Source organism: Rana temporaria, chromosome 13 (genome assembly GCF_905171775.1).
Source record: "Rana temporaria chromosome 13, aRanTem1.1, whole genome shotgun sequence".
In the NCBI taxonomy this organism is placed as follows: Eukaryota; Metazoa; Chordata; class Amphibia; order Anura; family Ranidae; genus Rana; species Rana temporaria.
In genome coordinates, this window is record NC_053501.1 from 65751959 (window position 1) to 65775429 (window position 23471).

At 43.8% G+C, this 23471-nt stretch overlaps 1 protein-coding gene across 4 annotated transcripts in view; it reads right to left on the minus strand.

Annotated features, from left to right (window-relative positions):
• Positions 1–1568: 1568 nt before the first annotated feature.
• The window catches only part of HECTD1 (HECT domain E3 ubiquitin protein ligase 1), a 150596-nt gene continuing 128693 nt past the window's right edge, over positions 1569–23471 (minus strand). For all 4 annotated transcript variants that reach the window (XM_040332853.1, XM_040332852.1, XM_040332854.1 and 1 more), the window contains 7 exons: positions 22298–22435; positions 21300–21907; positions 11038–11116; positions 7421–7514; positions 6519–6669; positions 5878–6022; positions 1569–2656 (listed from right to left, as the gene is read on the minus strand). In XM_040332853.1, the coding sequence (XP_040188787.1) occupies positions 2519–2656; positions 5878–6022; positions 6519–6669; positions 7421–7514; positions 11038–11116; positions 21300–21907; positions 22298–22435 (1353 nt within the window). In that variant the 3' untranslated portion in view covers positions 1569–2518. The remainder of the gene's footprint in view (positions 2657–5877; positions 6023–6518; positions 6670–7420; positions 7515–11037; positions 11117–21299; positions 21908–22297; positions 22436–23471) is intronic.

Consider the following 23471-nt stretch of genomic DNA (forward strand, 5'->3'; position numbering starts at 1 on the left):
CATATTCCCACCTCCAAACCTCACTGTTGGTATGGGGGGTATTTTTGGGGTGTTGTGCAGTGCCCTTTGGCCTCCAAACATGGTGCATATTATGGCATCCAAAGAGTAACATTTTGGTCTCCTCTGACCAGACTACATTCTCTGAGTATTTCACAGGCTTGTCTAAATGTTGTGCAGCAAACTTTAAACACGCTTCAACATACTTTTTCTTCAGCAATGGAGTCTTGCATGGTGAGTGCATTACTTATTGTTTTCTTTGAAAAGCAATGTATCTGCTAATTCCAGATATTTCTGAAGCTCTCCACAAGTTATTCTTGGCTCTTTGAACAACTTTTCTGATCATTCTTTTCACTTCTCTGTCAGAAATTTTGCAGGGAGCACCTGGTTGGGGCCGGTTTATGGTGAAATCGATGTTCTTTCCACTTCTGGATTATGGCCCCAACAGTGCTCACTTGAACATTAAGAGGCTTAGAAAGCCTTCTGTAACCATTGCGATTAGTATGTTTTGAAACAATAAGGCTGCAAGGCTCTTGATAGAGTTCTTTGCATTTACCCATCATGAGATGTTTCTTGTGCGACACCCTTTTATAGACCATCAGTTGAGACTAAACCAGCTGATAATTTGCACTGACAAAGGGGGCAGGATTGCTTTTTAATTACTGACAGATTTCAGCTGGTCTCTTGGCTTTCCATGCCTTTTTGCACCTCCCTTTCTTCACATGTTCAATACTTTTTTCGCAGGGTCATATTTTATTACACATAACTTCATTTCTGAACTTAGTTGTTTTGGTCTCTTTGTAGGCATGTGTTGTTACCGACATGTGGTGAAAACGTCATGGCAATAGCAGCTATAGAAATATATTTACCTAGCAAAATGGTGACGTGTTCAATACTTTTCTTACCCGCCGTATATCAAAGCTAGAATGGGGCAGTTATCTCAACACCCAGATCTGATCCAAACCAGCACTAGGTATTGACATTTGATTTAGGGTCCATTCACGCGATTGTTGTGATATGGTGCAATTATTTCTAAATGACACCCCAACACACCTCACCTGCCTTGCAGTGCTCTAGACCAGGGGGGCTCAAACGGTTGGCCCTCCAGCTGTTGCGAAACTACAAGTCCCATCATGCCCCTGGCTGTGGGAGTCGTGCTTGTAACTGTCAGCCTTGCAATGCCTCATGGGACTTGTAGTTTTGCAACCGTTGGAGGGCCGCCAGTTTAAGACCCCTCTAGACAAAATGGTGCATGTTTTCATCCATTGTGGTATGTTAGGTGTGTGCATTTAACACACCACAACAGATGCGAGTGGTGTGAATGGCCCTTTAATGTTTCAATCAATTGGCTACAATGGAAAAAGTATAAACTGACATTTCCTCAGATGTTTTCATACATGAGACTTGCGATTTAGGGTCGATGACAGCAGAAAATCTATCATTTTCTAAGAAAGGCAACGGGTTGATTTAGAAGCAGGCTGCTGTTACAACAGAATTGATACAGAACAGTTAATTTTCTACGCTGTTAATATTTTTAATTTATATTTTTCAGCACGCATATTGGAAATGTGTATTTTTAATTTCTTTATTAACTTTATTTTTTTTTCTTCAAACTGCAACAAGTTAAATAAATGTTTATAATATACAAAGAAAATACAAGAGAGCAAAACTTGTTTCAATTTTTTTAAACCCCTTAAGTGCGAGGAACAGCCTCCTACCCAGGAGAGTTAGAAGTTACCCTGAACAGAGAAGGGGTCATTGGCTTTGTGCATCTATATATATTGTGGGGATCGATTTCATAGCTTTATTTGCATGTTGCACAAACACTTCAGCTTGGTCTGCATAGCAGGGGCATCTCAAAAGGAAAACAACTATCCCTCAAGTATGAAGGACAGTATAACAAAGGTGCATGATTATAGTAGGAAAAGAAAAAAAGTAAACATTGGGGGCATTAAATTGTGCAGGCACCATTAAAATAAAAAGGTAAAAGTATTATCGGGAGGGGAAAAAACAAACAAAAAAAAAAAACACACTTTTAGGTGTCCATTGACGTTCTACGTTTCATGTAAGCAGCCTTCGAACAAGTTAGTTTAAAGCTAGCAAATGAGAGTTGGATGCAGGACATGGGGACTGGGGAATGCTGACGTAGTGTATTATGTTCATACAACAGACGCTACACTTGTACAAATGTCTGAGTGCTGACAAGCAGTGACCCTAGGACATACATTAGAGGCTCCTTTCTGCCCTTTAAACCATAGGCTGCCGGAGAGAAATGACAGGTTAAGTGTTATTTTTTTTTTTTCAGTCAGTCATGCCAGGAGAAAAGACCATTTTATCATTAGCAGCGAACAACAAAAAAAAAAAAAGGCATTACACCCAGTCTCTCCTTTAAAGCCTCGCGGAGGGGGTGTAAGGAACACACAGCAAGAGGAAGAAAGGCCATGTCTTTTCTCAGCACACAAACACAAGAGAGGGAGTGCCACTAGTAACACACTGCAGTGTCCTGCCAGTCCGGGGGCGTTCAGTTCAGATGGAATCCTTTTTCCATGGTAGCAGCAAGTAGGCGGTCTCGCATGATCTCCTCCGAAGAGTATTCCGGCAACTTAAGATAATGCACACATGTATTCACAGAAGGATAGCTAGCATCAGTAGCATCAACCTGTCATAATAAAATAAGAGTGTCAATACCCGTTTCAGTAGACATTGTACATAAAGTCTTAAAGTGGGTTGTAAATCTCAGACATAAAAAATGAACAAAGCACATCCTTCTATACTGTATACTCGCCTCTATCTAAAGCACTGAATGCGATTTCTCTCTGGTGCCTCGTTCCTCTATTAGCACAAGTCACTTCTGTTTCCCTACACCTGCATTTCTCAACTCCAGTCCTCAAGGCGCCCCAACAGGTCATGTTTTCAGGCTTTCCATTATTTTGCCGCAATTTCGTTTACTTTTTTTTTTTACAAAGAATTAAACATTGCTGTCTATGGCCAAACGCCAATGCCGCCTGAAAAAAAGGGTCCAGGACTTGTTTTCAGGCGGCAGGCGTACGGCGTGAGATGTGAACCATCTCATAGACAGCAATGGAAATTCGCCCCCCCAGCGTATCGAGCGTCAGGCGTTTTGTCGCCAAGGTGTGAATGGAGCCTCAGGGCTGAAGAGGTTAAAGACCTGGGCTTCAACAGCCATGACATTAAACTGAGAAGCAGGATAGAATAGAGGGATTTGAGACAGTAGGTTTGACCTGTTGGCAAGAGGCCAGGGGTAGTCTCCTAGCAGTCGAGTATACCGGTATGCTAGTTTACTCCAATAAGAATAAAGGGCCAGATTCATGTAGATTTACGGCGGCGTAACGTATCCCGTTTACGTTACGCCGCCGCAAGTTTTCGGCGCAAGTGCTTGATTCACAAAGCACTTGCCTGTAAACTAGCGGCGGCGTAGCGTAAAGCCGTCCGGCGCAAGCCCGCCTAATTCAAATGGGGGGGGGGTACCATTTAAATTAGGCGCGTTCCCGCGCCGAACGTTCTGCGCATGCTCCGTTTGGAAATTTCCCGCCGTGCTTTGCGCGAAAGTTACGGCGCCCCGACATGTTTTTTGAACAGCGACGTGCGTAACGTACTTTCGTATTCCCCGACGTCTTACGCAAAAAAAAAATATTCAAATTAGACACGGGAACGACGGCCATACTTTAACATGGATGGTGTAATTTTACACCATCTAAATAGCACTCTTAACTCTTAACGACGGGAAAAACCGACGTAAGAGAATGCGACGAACGTGCGTACCTTCGTGGATCGCCGTAAACAGCTAATTTGCATACCCGACGCTGGAAAATGACGCAAACTCCACCCAGCGGCCGCCGGAGAATTACACCTACGATCCGAAGGCGTACAAAGCCATACGCCTGTCGGATCTATGCCAAAAGCCGTCGTATCTTGGTTTGATTCCAAATCAAGATACGACGCGGCAAATTTGAAAATACGCCGGCGTATTTCTGCTGTGAATCTGGCCCAAAGTGTTTCTTCTCTTCATCTGTTTTGCAGAGCAGTCAAGGTAGAATGTGCACTGGAGAAAAGGCATAGACTAGCTTGAATTAAGCCCAGGGAATTACCAGAGCATCCAATGCTATTGCTACCTTTGATCCTGGTAGCACACAGGTAACTTTGGTGTTGAATCTGAAGGCCAGGATGTCCATGTCCAAGGTTCCCCAATCCCTGTAAGCTCATACTGAAGATGTTGGGGTAAAAGGAACTAGTCCTCTTGGTCCAGGTGGTGACAGCGGAGGTAATCTGCCTTTCAGTTGTCCGCTCTAGTGATGTAGACAGCAGAGATTGCTGGAAAATGTTCTGTCTACTGTGTTGCTTTTCTTGAAGGCAGCATGACCCCTGGTACACCCTTGGTGATTGATGTATACTACAGCTGTGACACTGACATCACCCTAATTGGGTGTCCCTATATTAGGGGGTCAGTGATGGAGTTATAATAAAAAGTAAGCACTGACCAACTAACAAATAATGTGAAAATTATTTTTATTATCTATTATGTCGATTAGTGTGGTGTGCAATTTAAGTAATATGTAAAGTTAAAAAAAAAAAAAATGATTCTTGAATATCTATATGCAATGGTAAATATAAATAACCAACTATATGGTAAGAAAGAAAAAACAATATTTAAAAAGACCTAATACACAGTTTTGCAAATATGGAGGACTCAGAGCCGGGTAGAGTAAGGCCACTTTCACACTGAGGCGCTTCTAAACTGCCAGTAGAGAGTGCTTTTGAAAAGCTTTCCATTCATTTCAATGGAAAGGGGAGTTTTTCGCAGCCCTGCCAGCACGCTGCCCCAGTGTGAAAGCATTCATTGATTTTAATGGAAAAAGGTTTTCCCAAGCTTTTTAGGCGTCATTTTTAGCGTGAAAGCACCTGAAAATCACCTCAGTATGAAAGTGGTCTTATAGAGGAGACACTCAGGAGGGTGTGTCCTCAAACGCTTGGCAGTATTCAATCATCTGAAGTTAATTTATTCTTTTTTTTTTTTTTATAAACACTAAAATTATTTTTTCCTACTTGGCCCTAAAACTTGTTTTGCTCTTGCAAATTCCCCAATAATCATATCAGTTAAAGCGGGAGTTCACCCATTTATTTAATTTTTTCTCTTCTCCCCTTAGATTCCTGCTAGTTTTGTCTAGGGGAATCGGCTATTTGTTTTAAAATATGAGCCGTACTTACCCGTTTTCGAGCTGCATCTTCTTCCGTCGCTTCCGGGTATGGGTCTTCGGGAGCGGGCGTTCCTTCTTGATTGACATTCTTCCGAGAGGCTTCCGACGGTCGCATCCATCGCGTCACTCGTAGCCGAAAGAAGCCGAACATCGGTGCGGCTCTATACTGCGCCTGCGCACCGACGTTCGGCTTCTTTCGGAAAATTGTGACGCGATGGATGCGACCGTCGGAAGCCTCTCGGAAGACTGTCAATCAAGAAGGAACGCCCATTCCCGCAGCCCATACCCGGAAGCGACGGAGAAGATGCATCTCGTAAACGGTAAGTACGGATCATATTTTAAAACAACTAGCCGATTCCCCTAGGAAAAACGAGCATGAAGCTAAGGGGAAAAAGTGCCCTCTAAGGGTGAACCTCCGCTTTAAGTGACAGCCCAGGACAACTCTGGGTACTGAGCTCGATTTTCACAGGTACAAATAGCTTAACCTACAGTCTTTGGAGTAATTTAGTATTTTTTCGCTGCGCCTTACAACCAAATGCAAAAAGGTCCCCACTCCCTGAATACACTTAATACCTAGAAAACATACAGAAAAATGTAAAACTACGCTCCTAATGCATGCTTCAGGTCCGTGTTCAGCAAAAACATAGTAAAATGTAGCACTTACTTTTCTTACGACTGTGAGGCGTGGATGCAGATTGGCGAGTCCTCCGGGGGGCAATGTAGAGCACCCAGTTGTAAACTGTAGAAAAGCCTTCCTCTCATCTGAGGACATGCCACAAAGGACCCGTACAAACCGAAGGAAGCCCGGGCTGTAAAAGTCCAAAACATATACGATATCAGTATTCTATATAAAATTGTTTTTAATCACATTATTTCAACCCACTTTAACTCATCTAATAGCATCAAAATGAAAAGGATCGCATCGGTTGTGAAAAAATCTGATCATTATCATTCAAACCAATTCTGAACCATAAACTATATTTGTATTCTTTGCACTCAAACAAACCAATTAAATGGAGCAGAGAAAGATTGTTTTCACTTTGGAAGTCGCCTGACGACTTTCGTAATTAAAAGTGATACAATTTGCTTTTACTTTCTTTTTTAGGGTTGACCCAACAATGAGAAAATGTAAGAAGCACAAAAAAAAAAAAAACTGATCATCATTATTTCAGTACAAATTCCCCCAAATGTTTCTGTGCACCGCAACAGTTCAATTTGCATGTGTTTGATTGCGGCAGGTGACACAATGTGAACGAATCGTCGGATAAGATGCTTTATGAATGTTTATGAATTATAGTTTCGCACCTCTCTCTTGTGTATCCTAATTTGGGTTCTGTGTAGTTGATGATGTCTTCAGCAGACCAGGAAGGTGACTGGTTTCCACAGAGTATCATTTGGACTTCCTCGGGGCTAAATGAACCCAGTTTCTCCATAGGGAATACTTTATTAAAGCCACCTAGAGAAAACAACCAAGTAAAATCAAAGTTATGCAGCAAATGATTTGGTCTATCCTTAAACTGATTGACAGTCAATCTCTATTTAAATAGCATGGCTTTCATCTTATCATTAATCTACACATCATGCAATGTATTCTTATTGCCTGCTGTGTCCTCAATGAGCACTCAGAGGAAGTGAAAATAACTATTCGAAAACACACTTTACTGTAATTCCTCACCAATATCCACTTTGTATTATAAATAAGTCAATAACTAACTTTATAGGCTTTATTCAACCAAAACTAGTTTTATTTCACTGCAGAAACACCACACAATATAGTGACTTTGGTTTGTCTAATGAGACCAATGGCGATTGTTCTCCAGCAATACGGTCCTGATTTATGCACTTTACATTGTGTCCTATGCAGAGGAGGACATCTGAAAAGTCCACCCTCAGTAAACACGTGTGCCGCACTTTAGATCCTGATCGGTCTAGGACACACAGGTGAAGTCCACCCTCAGTAAACACGCGTGCCGCACTTTAGATCCTGATCGGTCTAGGACACACAGATGAAGGCAGGCTAGGATATGATCATGTGCACATTTTTGTGCTGTTATCAGTTCCATTACCAAGGCCTACACAGACTACATTTAGTTCCCGAAATGCCCTGAATATTTCTAGCATAAATCTTTATGATGTAGTTGAAGCTTTTCTATAAAGAAATCGTTTATTGTGTAGCGGTCTCTGAAGTGGATCAATGTGACACTTACTTCGAAATGCCTCCATCTGTTTTTGCACACCGTTCTGCATGCAAACATCAAACATAAAGTCTACATAGTCTTCAGCATTGTCTATAGTCACCATCTGCAAGAAAAGGAAAGTAAATAATGTGTTTTCCAACAAATCTGGACCCAAAACCATGTTCTAGATATAAAAGACATTTAGCTTAAAATGTGCCAAACAATCAGCTTTGCAAACATTACTGATTAACACAGGTTCACTTTAAACCTAATAGAACTTTTCTAGTCACAGTACTTGGGGGACACAGGACATCTATAAAGTATAACTAAAGGCAAAACTTTGGATAGAGTAGAGAGGGCATAGAAGACCTGTAGGGCTTTTATTGCCGTCTGTGCCCCCACATTAGGGAGACTGACCCTTTCCATTTGTCCTGTTTATACCAAAAGTGAAAGAAAATCCCACATTTTGGGTTGCACCCAGAACAGTAATATAGAAGAAATCTTCCAGTGGGGACACTAGCTCTGGTGACAACCCGGAATTCCCTTACTTCCTGTTTTGGCTATGGACAGAAAGTGAAGGGTAATCTCCCCAATGGAAAAAAACCTGACAGACTACGGTCCTACCTTACTCGATCCAAAATGTAAACACAAGTTTTTCCCCAAGTTCTACTTTAACCACTTAAGCCCCGGACTATTTTGCTGGTCAAAAACCAGGCCACGTTTTGCGATTCTGCACTGCGTCGCTTTAACAATTGCACGGTCGTGCGACGTGGCACCCAAACAAAATTGACGTCCTTTTTTCCCCACAAATAGAGCTTTCTTTTGGTGGTATTTGATCACCTCTGCAGGTTTTTATTTTTTGCGCTATAAACAAAAATAGAGCGACAATTTTGAAAAAAATTCAATATTTTTTACTATAATAAATATCCCCAAAATATCTATAAAAAATAGTTTTCCTCAGTTTAGGCCGATACGTATTCTTCTACATATTTCTGGAAAAAAAAAAAAAAAGAAAAAAATCACAATAAGCGTTTATTGATCGGTTTGCGCAAAAGTTATAGTGTCTACAAATTAGGGGATAGTTTTACGCCATTTTTTTTTTATACTAGTGACAGGGGCAATCAGCGATTTTAATCGTGACTGCGACATTATGGCGGACACATCGGACACTTTTGGGACCAGTCATTTTTACAGCGATCAGTGCTATAAAAATGCACCGATTACTGTAAAAATGACACTGGCAGTGAAGGGGTTAACCACTAGGTGGCGCTGTAAGGGTTAAGTGTGCCTAGGGATGTGTTATAACTGTAGGGGGGATGGGCTGTGTGTGACAAGACGGATCACCGCTTCCGATTACAGGAAGCAGTGATTAGTGTCACTGTCACTAGGCAGAGCAGGGAGATGCTTGTTTACATCAGCATCTCCTCGTTCTTCCTCACTGTGAGATGATCACGGGTATTCCCGTGGCGATTAAGTCCTTGGGACCCGCGGTCGGGCTTGCGGCGGGCGCGTGTCCACAATGCCGCTTACTTAGGGAACGTGTCTATACATGTCCTTCTGCCCAGGAGTGCCATTCTGTCAACGTATAAATGCGTGCCGCGGTCGGCAAGTGGTTAAGAAAAATTACAGGGATTGCAGCACTTTTAAAAATGTGTTGGCTTATAAGGAGTTAAAGTGATTGTAAACAATCACCTTGTAAAACAACCCAGTTTAAAGCGGGATGCTCATTTTGTCTAGGGGAATCGGGTAGTTTTTTTAAAATCCGAGCAGTACTTACCGTTTTAGAGAACGTTCTTCTCCACCGCTTCCGGTTATGGTCTTCGGGACTGGGCGTTCCTATTTGATTGACAGGCTTCCGACGGTCGCATACATCAGCCTCACGAGTAGCCGAAAGTCGGTGCGGCTCTATACGGCGCCTGCGCACAAACGTTCGGCTACTTTCGGAAATTCGTGACGCGATGTATGTGACCATTGGAAGCCTGTCAATTAGGTAGGAACGCCCAGTCCCGCAGCCCATACCCGGAAGCGGTGGAGAAGATGCATCTCTAAAACGGTAAGTACTGCTTCGATTGTAAAAAAAAAAACACCCGATTCCCCTTGACAAAATGAGCCTCAATCTAATGTTAAAAAAAAAGGTTTTTGGGTGAACCTCCACTTTAAAATAGAAATGAAAGGCAAAACATTTTTGCATAGACAAAATAAAAAAACATTGTACTTTTTTTATAATTGATCACATTCCCTCTATTCTCAGCTGCATAAGAGCTGGGAAAGGAGAAGCAGCGGCACGGTGAGCTTTCCAGTGAATGGCTGTGCAGCGGGGGCGTCAGGACATGTCTGATCATTGGAGAAGAGCTAGAGAACTGACCATTATGTGCTTTCCTGCTCAGTGTGGTCAGATTTTAATAGAAAAGCAGAGGGACTGGCAGGAACACCAGGGATTTCACACAAAGGAAGCAATGCAGAGAGACCAGGATCCTTTCTCACACAAAAGTTTTTTTACACAATTAGATGCCATTATTTCTCCCTTCCTATGGAAATCTAAAACTCCCAGGTTTAGCAAAGCAATCATCTAGAGGCCCTGAACAGAAGGGGGATTAGCCTGCCCAGATCTTCAAAAAACAATTACCCTACATACAAATGCACATAATTGGATGATACAAGCGCCTCAGTGGTATTAGAAGCTGCCTTTTTGGGGTCCTTTGAGCCATTAAGAAATGCACTGTACAGAGGCCCTCAAGCACCTTTTGCTCTCACACTCTGAAAACAGTAGAGCCAAAACGAATCGACAACTAATCAATTATGAAAATCGTTGTCAACTATTTTCATAAATCGATTAACCGGCCAACCGATTAGTTGGCCTGCAATACAGAATGCATTATTTGTTTACATATCAGGAAATACAGTGCAGCACACATACTGACATGTATGGAGGGTGTACTGAGCTGTAAGTGCCTGAGAACTTATGAATGTGAATATGTGAGGAGCAATGTCTCATGGGACCTGTAGTCCTGTCGGGAAGTGAGTGATTCTAAAGGCAGACGTTTTTTACCTTGCGATAGGGGCACTCTATACTATACTTTGCAGCTTGCTGTGATGGGCACTGCATCAAGAGCAAAATGGTTCCCAATATTTTGGGAGTAATAGCGGTAGGATAAGACTACTCCGGCAAGCTCATCAAAGACTATGAATTAGACACTGCAGCCAAGGCCACAAGCGAATCAGATGAGGAGTTTGCAGGAGAGAATGGGGGAGCATGGTTAGGCCTCTGCAAAGAGTCAGAATATAACTGGTAAGTTGGGGTCAAAGAGTCATAAGTAAAATGTGAGCTGGGGAACCAAGTGCAGTGGTACTGTCCAAAGTGGATGACATGATCAAGTTACAATTAGCCACTGACAGGCTTTATTTTCTTTAACACATACTTTATAAAAAATAAATAAAAAAATGCTACAAATTTTTGAAGAGATTCCCGTTGCCATGGAAAACTCCACTGTAATTTTGTATAAGATTGTATTTAAGAACTTGAACACCCAGAAGATGGCACATATCTATTATATTACCAATCATCATTACATTCTAAAAATACAAGATAGAAAATGCTACCTCTGTGTAAATTCCCTGCATCTAAGAAAGTAAAGATGTTTGCATACCTCATCTTCACCATTTGGTTTCAGATCAACCGCACTGAAGCCGTAAACACGAGAGGAAGGGCAGAACTGGAAATTAAGTCTGAAAAGAAAAAACAAATCAACATATAAATAAGAGTAACGGTATATCCTCAGTCTTTTTTTTTTTTTTTATCGTTTTGTACAGTGCCTTAAAAAAGTATTCATACCCCTTGAACTTGTCTACATTTTTTCATGTTGCAACCAAAAACGTGTATTTTATTGGGATTTTTTGTGATAGATCAACACAAAGTGGCACATAATTGTGAAGTAGAAGGAAAATGATAAATGGTTCTCAAAGGTTTTTACAAATAAATAAATATGTGAAAAGTGTGGGGTGCATTCATTTGTATTCAGCCCCATTTACTCGGATACCCCGAACCAATATCTAGTGGAACCAACTGCCTTCAGAAGTCTCCTAGTTAGTAAATAGAGTCCACCTGTCCTGTGTGTTATTTTAATCTCAGTATAAATACAGCTGTTCTGTGAAGCCCTCAGAGGTTTATGCGAAAACATTAACATGAACAAACAGCATCATGGAGGCCAAGGAGCACATCAAACAGGTCAGGAATAAAAGTTGGAGAAGTTTAAAGCAGGGTTAGGCTATAAAAAAAAATATCCCAAGCTTTGAACATCTCACGGAGCACTGTCTTCATCCGAAAATGGAAAGAGTATGGCACAACTGCAAACCTACCAAGACATGGCGGTTCACTTAAACTAACAGGCTGGGCAAGGAGAGCATTAATCAGAGAAGCAGTCAAGAGGCCCATGGTGACTCTGGAGGAGCTGCAGAGATCCACACCTCAGGTGGGAGAATCTGTCCACAGGACAACTATTAGTCGTGCACTCCACAAATCTGGCTTTTATGGGAGAGTGGCAAGAAGAAAGACATAGTTGAAAGAAAGCCATAAGAAGTCCCATTTGCAGTTTGCAAGAAGCCATGTGGGGACACAGCAAACATGTGAAAGAAGGTGCTCTGGTCAGATGAGACCAAAATGTTCCTTTTTGGCCTAAAAGCAAAAACGCTGCACATCACCCTGAACACATCATGCCCACCGTGAAACATGGTGGTGGCAGCATCATGTTGTGGGGATACTTTTCTTCAGCAGGGACATGGAAGTTGGTCAGAGTTAATGGGAAGATGGATGGAGCCAAATACAGGGAAATCTTGGAAGAAAACCTTTTAGATTCTGCAAAAGACTTGAAAGTGGGGTGGGGAGGTTCACCTTTCAGCAGGACAACGACCCTAAACATATAACCAGAGCTACAATGGAATCATTTAGATCAAAGCATATTCATGTGTCTGACTGGGCCATTCTAAGGCCAGACCTGAATCCAATTGAGAATCTGTGGTAAGACTTGAAAATTGCTGTTTACAGACGCTCTCCATCCAATCGGACAGAGCTTTTCAAAGAAAAATGGTCAAAAATGTCAATCTCTAGATGCAATGCTGGTAGAGACAAAAAGACTTGCAGCCAAAAGGTGGTTCTACAAAGTATTGACTCAGGGGGGCTGAATACAAATGCACAGCACACTTTTCACATATTTATTTGTAAAAATCTTTGAAAACTATTTATCATTTTACTTCCACTTGACAAGTATGTGCGCCACTTTGCGTTGATCTATCACATAAAATCCCGAATGGGACAAAGAAAAAAGCCCTCAGGCTTTCACACTAGAGTGACAGGAGAGACACTCTGCAGGCGCTCTTTTTAGCGCCTGTAAAGAACCTCAGTATGAAAGTAGCAAACAGCAATAAAGTCCCTAACCTATGCTAAAAAACAGACAAAAGAAATTAGATTTTTATAACAGCTTACCTGTAAAATCATTTTCTTAGAGTACATCACGGGGACACAGAGCAGGATAGTAATATCTCCCCTACATAACGCCTCCCATACAGAGAGTACTTCAGTTTTTGTAGCAAAGCAATAAGTATCCCAAGAAGAGGCGTGGGAGCTCTGTGTCCTGTGATGTACTCCAAGAAAAGGATTTTACATGTAAGCTGTTAAAAAAATCCTATTTTCTTTATCTTGCATCACGGGACACAGAGATGGATAGTAAAAATTATATGGTATGTCCATAAAGACTTGTCCCTTGAGGGGAGGAAGACACAAAAAGCAGGGCGCCATCAGACGCAAGGTCCTAAACCACTGCCTTCAAAGCCGATATCCTCATGCCTTTTTACATCCCCCTAATAAAATCTAGTGAATGTATGTCCCGAAGACCAAGTTGCGACCTTGCAGATCTGAGTCAAAGGCTTGACAATGCACCGCCCATGAAGCACTAACTGCTCTGGTAGAATGCGCTCTAAATTGAAAAGGTGGAACTCTCCCTTTCAAACCATAAGCCTGAAAAATAACTTTTTAGAATCCACTTGGAAATAGTAGATTTCAACGCTGCCTGCCCCTCCCTGGGGCCTTCTGGCAGTACAAACAACATATCAGTTTTTCTAATCTGAGCAGTCGCCTTTAGATAGATTTTAACTGCTCTCACTGCATCCAAGGAATGTAATGACTTCTCCCTTCATTTTTTCCAGAACCTCATTCTGCGGAAGAAAACCACATCTTGGTTCAAATGAAAACCTGACACCACTTTAGGTAGAAAGGTTGGATGAGGACATAACACTACCATTTCCTTATGAATAATCAAATATGGCTTTTTACAAGAAAGAGCAGCCAACTCTGATACCCTTCTAGCAGAGGATATAGCCACCAGAAAAAATGATTTCCTTGTTAAAAGGACTGAGGGAATATGGCGTAAAGGCTCAAAGGGCTGCAACTGCAATGCCGACAGAACCAAATTCAAGTCCCATGGACACAAGGGTGTCTTAACTGACGGGTTGATCCGCATTACCCCTTGTATGCAAGCACAGACCAAAGAATGCGTAGCCAGCGGTCTTTGAAACAATACAGACAAGCGAGACCTTATCCTTGATGGTAGAGGTCGACCGATATATCGGCCGGACGATATTTGTCCGTTTTTATGAAATCTGCATTATTGTGAAAAAATCGTCCGATTCGCGGCTATAACAATAAACGGCCCGCATGGCCGCCTTCCCTGCAGTATTGACCAGTGCTCCCGCAGCATGTATTCCTGAATCCTCCTCCCGCACGGCCACTATAGAAGGGAAGGAGAGATTTCACTGGCATTGCATCGTACCGCCCCGCCCCCTACCTCGGCGTGCTGTATTGGAGAGAGAGAAACAATCATTGGCCCATTACAAGCATCTGCTGCCTGACTTGGTAACTCCCCCCAGCAGGAGATTGTGGCCAGCACTATCTCTGTCCTCCTTTCCTGCTGAGGCGGAGCCTGCTGGCTGCTTGTATTACACTCTTGTTCAATGATTGGCTGGTCATCTCATCAGCATGCACCTATCCTATCAGGTGCATGCAGATAGATACCAGCATGTATTGAGGGTAAGTTGCCAAAATTGTGTGCTACTGTACTGTGCCCCCCTGCAGACTTTATTTAATAACTTAAGACCCGGACCAAAATGCAGCTAAAGGACCCGGCCAGGTTTTGCGATTCAGCACTGTGTCGCTTTAACAGACAATTGCGCGGTTGTGCGACGTGGCTCCCAGACAAAATTGCCGTCCTTTTTTTCCCACAAATAGAGCTTTCTTTTGGTGGTAGTTGATCACCTCTGCGGTTTTAATTTTTTGCGCTATAAACAAAAAAAGAGCGACAATTTTGAAAAAAAAAATGCAATATTTTTTACTTTTTGCTATAATAAATATCCCCCAAAAATATATAAAAAAACATTTGTTTTCCTCAGTTTAGGCCGATTTGTATTTTTCTACCTATTTTTGGTATAAAAAAAAAAAATCTCAATAAGCGTTTATCGATTGGTTTGCGCAAAATTTATAGCGTTTACAAAATAGGGGATAGTTTTGACACATTTTTGGGACCATTGTCATTTTCACAGCAAAAAAATGCATTTAAAATGCATTGTTTACTGTGAAAATGACAATTGCAGTTTGGGAGTTGACCACAGGGGGCGCTGATGGGGTAATGTGTGACCTCATGTGTGTTTACAACTGTAGGGGGGTGTGGCTGTAGGTGTGATTTAATCGATTGTGTATCCCTATAAAATGGATCACAAGATCGATGACGCCGCCACAGTGAAGAACGGGGAAGCTGTGTTTCCACACAGCTCTCCCCGTTCTTCAGCTCCGGGGACCGATCGCGGGACTCCAGCGGCGATCGTGTCCCGGAGCTTCGGACCGGGTCGCGGGCGCGCGCCACCGGGTACTAGCACAGGACGTACCTATACGTGCATGTGCCCAGCCATGCCATTCTGCCGACGTAAATGTGCAGGAGGCGATCCTTAAGTGGTTAATGTCTTTTTAAAGTGAAACCTGGCTGAGGCTGGCATTGAGAAAATGGATGAGGATGATGGGTGTATATCAGAGTTACATTGTGGAGATCCTCTTCACAATGTAACTCTCATCCTCATTAATTTTCACAATGCATTGCAAATCAATCATCTTCAATACCACAACGCAGCACCACCCACGCCTATCACCACCCATCCCTCTCCACAACGCAGCACCACCCATCTCTCTCCACAACGCAGCACCACCCATCTCTCTCCACAACGCAGCACCACCCATCTCTCTCCACAACGCAGCACCACCCATCTCTCTCCACAACGCAGCACCACCCATCTCTCTCCACAACGCAGCACCACCCATCTCTCTCCACAACGCAGCACCACCCATCTCTCTCCACAACGCAGCACCACCCATCCCTCTCCACAATGCAACACCACCCACGCCTAGCAAAAAATAAAAAAATAGGCCGAAAATATTATATATCGGCTGCCCTGATTTCTAAATATCGGCATCGGCCATAGAAAAACCCATATCGGTCGACCTCTACTTGATGGTACTCGAGGCCAGCTTCATTTCTACGCTCAACTGTAAAAAGGCAAGAATCCTACTTATGACATACTTCCGAGGATGCCAACACTTGGATTCGCACCAAGCCACATATTCCTTCCAGACTCTATAATATATAACTCTGGAGGCCAGCTTCCTAGCATTAATCAGGGTAGACAGTACTGAACCTGAAAGCCCCCTTTTCAATAGCCAAACAGTTAAATTTAGCGTTTGTAAGGAAGGGTGGAATATTGGTCCCTGTGAGAGCAGGTCTGAACGTAGTGGAAGGGTCCATGGGTCCCCCACAGCCATCCTTACGATCTCCGCGTACAAGGACTTTCTGGGCCAGGCTGGAGCTACAAGAGTAGATGGAATACTCTTACCGGATAGCGTGGATCTGCTTGTCAGCGACAACAGATCATAAACGCATGGAAGGACTCCACTCGAATCTGCTCAGCTGGACGAGGGCCCAATGGTAGACTTCCACACAGGATATCCAGATGAATGGCTGTAGTCCTGGACTGGAACCTCACCGTGGGTAAATTCGCTCAGACTCAGATCCTCAGCAGAAAAAGAAGATCGGCTTGTTCCAAAGCGACAATCGGTGGTGCAAAAAGTGGTATCCACTTAAAGGAGAGTAGGCACAATCATGGAGTATGAAAAAACTTTGTATCCAAACAGGTCATGCAGGAGAAAAGAAAAAAACAATTCTCCGGATGGTGCAGATAAAAGAGGATACGGTTTTATTGTAGTAAAACCAAATAACATAAAAGTGATCACTGTAGCATAAAAGTAGTAAAAGCAATATGGGGAGCAGGTAAAGCAATATGGGGAGCAGGTAAGGCAAGCACGACGCGTTTCGTCCAAATGGACTTCAACTGGGGCAGAATGTCCCCTCCATGACGATGATGTGGTCATATGCTTTCTACTGATGGACTTTTTTTCTGTGTTTCCATTATTTAATGGACACTTATTTACAGATTACTGTGGTTTAATTGCATTTATCCATGGTTCTTTATGCACTTCCTTAAGTGTTTTTTTCACTAGCGCTACATGTTTCTTCACTATTTCTATCCAATTTTTGTCACATTGCTTGTGTAGCTGCTCACTTTATATTTCTAGATTAGCGCAGTTTTTTCCTTTTTTTGCATTTGGAGCTACAAGAACCACTGGCCTTCCTTCCACCTTGATCCTGGCGAAAAAGCTGCAATAGCAGCTGAATTGGGGGAACGCATAAATCAGTTAGAACTGATCCCAATGGGTTACCAAAAGCATCCATCCCGTAAGCGAGTGGATCCTTTGTCCTTGACACAAAGTTGTCCACCATCTTGTTAAAACTGGATGCCAACAGATCTATGTCCGGGGTCCCCCATCTCCGACATGGCGAAGAAGATGTCGGGGGGAAGAGACCATTCCCCCTGGAGACAACTGCTGGCGACTTAAGAAGTCCGCCTGCCAAGTCTCTATTCCCGATATGAAAACTGCAGATATGGAAGGAACATGCCTCTCTGCCCAAGCCAGGATATGGTTCACCTCCCTCTGGGCTGTGTGACTCCTGGTGCCCGCTTGGTGATTGATACAGGCCACTGCAGTGGCAATGTCGGATTGGATCCTGACAAGACAATTTTGTAATCTGAGCGACCATGCCTTCAGAGCCAGGTGTGCCGCCCGAATTTCCAGAATGTTGATGGGAAAAGTCTTCTCGAACCACCTGCCCTGGACAGTCATCTTCCCCAGGACTGCTCCCCAACCTGAAAGGCTGGCATCTGTTACCACCTTCCAGGCCACAGGAACGAAAGATTTTCCCCTTCTGCAGATTTCTGGACATCAACCAACTGAGGCTCTCCTGGGGTTAGATACATTGGCAAATCAAGATCCACCAACAGTAGATCGTCCAGGTAAGCCATAACCGTTATGCCCTGAGCCCTTAGCCTGGCCAGGAGAGGGGCCAGAACCTTTGCAAATACCCGGGGTGCAGTAGCCAGACCGAAGGGCAAGGCTACAAACCGATAATTATGTTGTTACATTTTGAATCTCAGGATTTTTGGTGAGCGGAGAAAATGGGTACATGCAGATATGCATCCTTGATGTCTATTGATGCTAGCAGTTATCCTCTCCGAAGGGTGGAGACTACCGACCAGATTGATTCCATGCGAAAAGAGTCAACATTTAGGAATTGATTCAGACCTTTGAGATCTAGAATGGGACTGAGATCTCTATTTTAGGTTTTGGCACCGTGAAGAGATTTGAATAAAATACCAAACCGTGCTCTTCTGTGGGAATCTTAACGATCACCCCTTGAGACAGCAACCGGTCTAGAGCCAAAAACAGAGACCTTCTCTTTACTGTATCTTTGGGAACGCTTGATCTCAGCAAATGAGGTGGAGGAAACTCTTGCAACTCTAGTTTTGTAACCTAGAGATCTGGTAGAGATGACCATCTGTCCTGGATCTCCTTTTGCCAAGTTCCTCAGAACTGCAGAAGCCTTCCCCCCCACCCGATCCAGCAGGGGCGCTCCTTAAGGAAGCCTTGGGACGCTGCTCAATAGGCTTCCGCCCCCAGGGCCTCTTGTGTCCCTGTGTTTGACCTTGAGCTTTTCCCCCTGACGGCGGAGGCAGTTGTAACTGCCTAGAGACTGATGTCCCTGGCAATGGAGAGGAAGCCTGTCTAAAAGAAGGACACCTGCTCCTCCTTTTAACAGGTAAAGGAGTACTAATCTTTTGAATGTATTTGTCCAAATCATCCCCGGACAACCTTTCCCCATGAAATGGAAAACCAGCCAAAAGCTTCTTGCATGGAGCTTTGGCTGACCAATTTTTCAACCACAGGATTCTACGCAAATGCACCAACGGGAGCGTCCGACCTCAGAGGTCTGATGAATAGAATCCTTAATAGCGTCAACAGCAAAGCATAAAGCCTTTGGTAGATCGGCCAAGTCTCGATCTTGCTGAGCAGGAACCACCCTGAGAACCTGTTTCACCTGATCCTTTAGGGATTGACAAATGCCAATTGCTGCTACAGCAGGCTGAGCCATAGCACCTGCCATGTAAAAAGAGTTTTTCAATAAAGATTCCAGTCTTTTATCCGTTGGATCCCTAAACATCTGAACATGGTCTACTGGACAAGTTAGACTTTTATTAACACAAGAGATAGCAGCGTCAACTGCCGGCACACTCCACTTCCCCGGGGCGGGGGAGGGGAACCTAGCCTGCTTCGTTCCACCCTGGAACGAAAATGTGATTAGAGATGCTAAACACTCCTCCAAACCTATGAGCGCTGAAGAAAGTACTTCCTCAGTAATATAGGCAGGGGTCGAAAGTACTTCCTCAGTAATATAGGCAGGGATCTGGAGGTTGGGGGTTGCTGCAGAACCTGACAGTCCCAATGACTCACCCTGGTCAGCCACATCTGGTACCTACAGAGAGGCTGGCACAGCGGATGCATGACCAGAAACCTCAGAGCCTGATGGTGATGCCTTAGGAGCCTTGTTAGAGGAATTTGTCGCCGCTTTAGGAGTCTTAGTCCCTGAATTCCTGGAAGACATAGTCCCAAGCACAAAAGCAGAGGTACTATAAAAAATGCATCAACTGCTGACGTATAGTCCAGCAAGAAATGCCGCTATCCACTGTTCAGCCTGATGCAAAATAAATGTGTCACTAGGGAGTGCCTGTATCGATCACTCACATGCCACCACCGCTGCTGTGTCCCTCAGTCAGCTCCTACCTCCACGAGGCAAACTCCTCCTCGCCGGAACCCCCTCCGGCATTCAAATCTGCTGTTTGCCACAAGCGCTGCACGGCACTCGGCGGCACACGGGATGGAAGGAACACACCTTCCAGTTGTGAGAAATAGGCATGACACATTTACTTAAAGAAGAACTCCATAAGTGAACTTAAAAGCTCCTTAGGAGTCTTCACTTACCTTATCCCTCCCTGCCTGAGAAAAAACAGTCAGACCCAAGCTTCAGCCCATCACGGCGGGCTATGTCAAGGACCGGGTTCCTAAAAATAAGGTTTCCACTCCCCTGGACCTGTATCGCACTCGGACAGAAAACTTTGGCATCTGGTACATAACCAAAGTACTGGTTTCCCGGGTCCAGCTCTTTCAAGATAAGCATTACAGGCAAAAACCTTGCTCTTATCCGAGGCCCGGGTACCATTCACTTTGGCCTCAATGGCACTTTAGATGGATCCGGTTGTATAGTACGCTTGATCCTAGAGGATCCTCCAGCGAAGCTCTTCAAAGCACTTCTTTAACCATGACCAACACCTTAGACACTGTCGAAAAAACTAAGGTACTCCCTCCCTGTATGGGAGGGGTTATATAGGGGACTGGACTTCCTGTCTTGGCTGTGCCAGTGTCCATCACCTGAAGGTTGCCTATAACCCATTTAGTTATTACCATCCAGCTCTGTGTCCTGTGATGTACGAAATAGAAAAATATGTTTTGCCTGGTACATATGGACTGAATATCTCCCGATTCAACAGAAACCGTGTGTACAGTAGCCTGACCCGCTTTTGTTAAACAGGCATGCTAACAAAAACAGCAGCTGATCACCACTCGCAGCCAATGGCTGGGAGCTCTGACTGGTGTGTTCTAGCAGAGGGACAGTCCCCCAGTCAGAATACAATAGCTCAGCGGGGAGATCGGTGTACTAACATTGCATAGTTAGTACAGCAAACTCATCACAAACTCCCCCCCCCGTTCAGCCCACTAGGTTGAATTTAAAAAAAAAAATCTCAGTGTGCGTCAGGCCTTTTTAGAGGTCAGTCTACTCAAGACAAGAAATTATATATGCTTAAACTATCTAACAATTTCTTATACCGCTTGGGGACCGTCTCTCTACAACATCCATCAGAGAACCCCATGTTATTCAGTGTCGAGCGAGCAGCCCCCTGTGGTTGCTATGAAGAAGGGAAGCCGCAGAGCATTGTACCCAGAAGACTTATGTCTGTAGCAGCAGCAAATACTACAGTGATTTGCAGTTTACACAGGGATTGGTCAGGTATGAAGTATGTACACTTATATTGGTCCAAACTGAGCCAATGTAACTATACAAAAAGTTATACTTAAACTTCAGCTTTAATTTAATGCTAATAAATGGAGCAGGGGAACAGCTGAACTTTGATGGACCACAGATCCAGAGGTTGGGTAAAGTCACTGCTGGTATCCCAAAGATAAGAGAATTAGAACTCTAGCCTAGTTTACACCCATAACAAAATGTCACTTTTAGTCCAATTGGCTTTTTAAAACATTTGAAGAGTACAGAAGAGATATACAGACAAAATGCTTGTAAACATCAGAATTACATTCATAGGGTCAATATTAATGCATAAACTAGATAACATTTCTCTGGACTCAACTCACCCTAGATCCTCAATGCTGACAGGTGGACCAGATCCTGATGGATTCTTTAGCATCAGCTCCTGGAGTTGTGTGTTTTTCTCATCCTCAGACAAGTTCCGGTTGCTCAGAAGATATCTCCTTTTCACTGCCAGCTCTCGAATATCACGGAGGAACCGGGCGCGGTGCAGGTTTATAAGTTCAAAGTCCTCCCATGTCAGAATACCCTGGAACCATGCTGGTGGCTTTGGCTTTGGTGGGTCCAGAATAAACTCAGACTTAGAATCCTCTTCAAAGCTCCCAACAGAAAGAGAATCATGTCCATCCTCTGTGGAGGCTTCTGATTGGCTTTCAGTACAGTGTTCACTTTCTTCCCCCCGAGAGGCATACAAAAGTTTACTCATGTTGCTTTTAATGTCACCCATGCACATAAGCCTGAAAAAAGGCTTAGAAATGGGCAAGTCTACTAATCGATTGTCCTGTATGCATTTCGCCAAAAATATACCCAGAAAATGGCAAAGCCTGGTCACTCGATCTAGTTCCTCACTATCCTGAGGATAAGGAGCTGGGAAAAGTCCACATGATCGTTGCACATAATACCCAGGAGGCTTCAAACCACCACCTAAGTCAACCTGCCAAAGACAAAAACACAAAGATTGACTACAGTTGATGCACCTCTACCCACCAATCCACATAAAAAAAAAAACGTATCCCAATTGTTCCATAACCCTTTTCCACCCCAGCTTTCATTTAAATAATTCAGACTACACAGTGGTCCCATGATTGGAAGACAGTCCCATAAGCTACAGATCTGTTGCCCGCACCGAGACTTGTCTATGACAGCCCAGTCTTTTTGCTGAGAGCATGTAGTGAGCACGTTATCAGCACAAACAGCCACCCAACCATGTATTTGTGCGGCATGTGGGTGTTAAAGCCCACCCTTTTGCCACCGTACATATTTTACAGGCAGTTGTAAAGAGTTTAAAAAGACATCTGTGTATTTTATCTCAGCATGTTGTTACCTGGCGAGACTCATCATCTGGGAAGTCGTCATCACATAACCAAATTCCCAAGTCTGTCTTCTGGAATTCTGCTGCCACCAGGGCATAAAATTCGAGGGTGGGTCCCAGCCCAGTACCCTCCTCTCCAAGAAACTCCACCTGGACAATTAAAAATAGTAAAATTAATGGATGCTGTTCATTCTTGGAATCATATGAGGGAAAGTACAAATAGCATAGTTTACCCTACTGTTTTATATACCGTGTTTCCCCGAAAATAAGACCTACCCTGAACATAAGACCTAGTGTGATTTTCGGGAAGGGCTGCAATATAAGCCCTACCCCGAAAATAAGCCCTAGTTTAAAGTGCTGTTGAAATACTAGAGTACACTCTATTACAGTGTTATTAAGTGTAGACTGTGTGTGTTTATGCGATCTAGTTGTACCAAATACCTTTGGCATATCGCTGCTCTCAGCTGATCTCACGCTGCTCTCCTCTTCTCCTCTCCTCTCAGCTGTCAGTGGGGGATCTCAAGCCCCCCTCCCTCTGCAGCTCTCGGAGCTGGAAAGAGGCTTCCGACGGGGCACAGAAGCGCCGAGCAGCGCTCAGCTGATGTCACTCTGCTCTGCTGCAAGCTGTCAGCGGGGGATGTTGGGCCCCCCTCCCTCTGCAGTGCTTGGAGCAGGCATGAGGGCTTCGGCTGGCCATGGAAGCACCGAGCGGCGCTCAGCTGATGTCACTTTGTTCTTCTGCAAGCTGTCAGTGGGGGGATGTCAGGCCCCCCTCCCTCTGCAGTGCTCGAAGAGGGGAAGAGAGCTCCAGTGGGTTACAGATGTGCCCAGCACTATAAGAAGGTATGTGGCACTAATGAATTACAGAGACATACACATTTTGAAATACTGTATGTGGTCCTGTTTGAGTGGATTCTAGGATTTTACAAGCACTTTACAAAGTTCCACAGGGGATTTCTGACAGGCATGGAAGAGAGAAGACAGCACATGGCATAAGACCTACCCCGAAAATAAGCCCTAGTGTGTTTTTGGCTGCCAAAATTAATATAAGACCCGGGCTTATTTTCGGGGAAACACGGTACATGGCAGAAAAAAAAAAGGGGGGGGATGTCAAATCTGTACAAAGATTGGTTCTTTGACAAAAATTAGACTAACACTAACTAGCGCCTACTGGGAGGGTATAGTC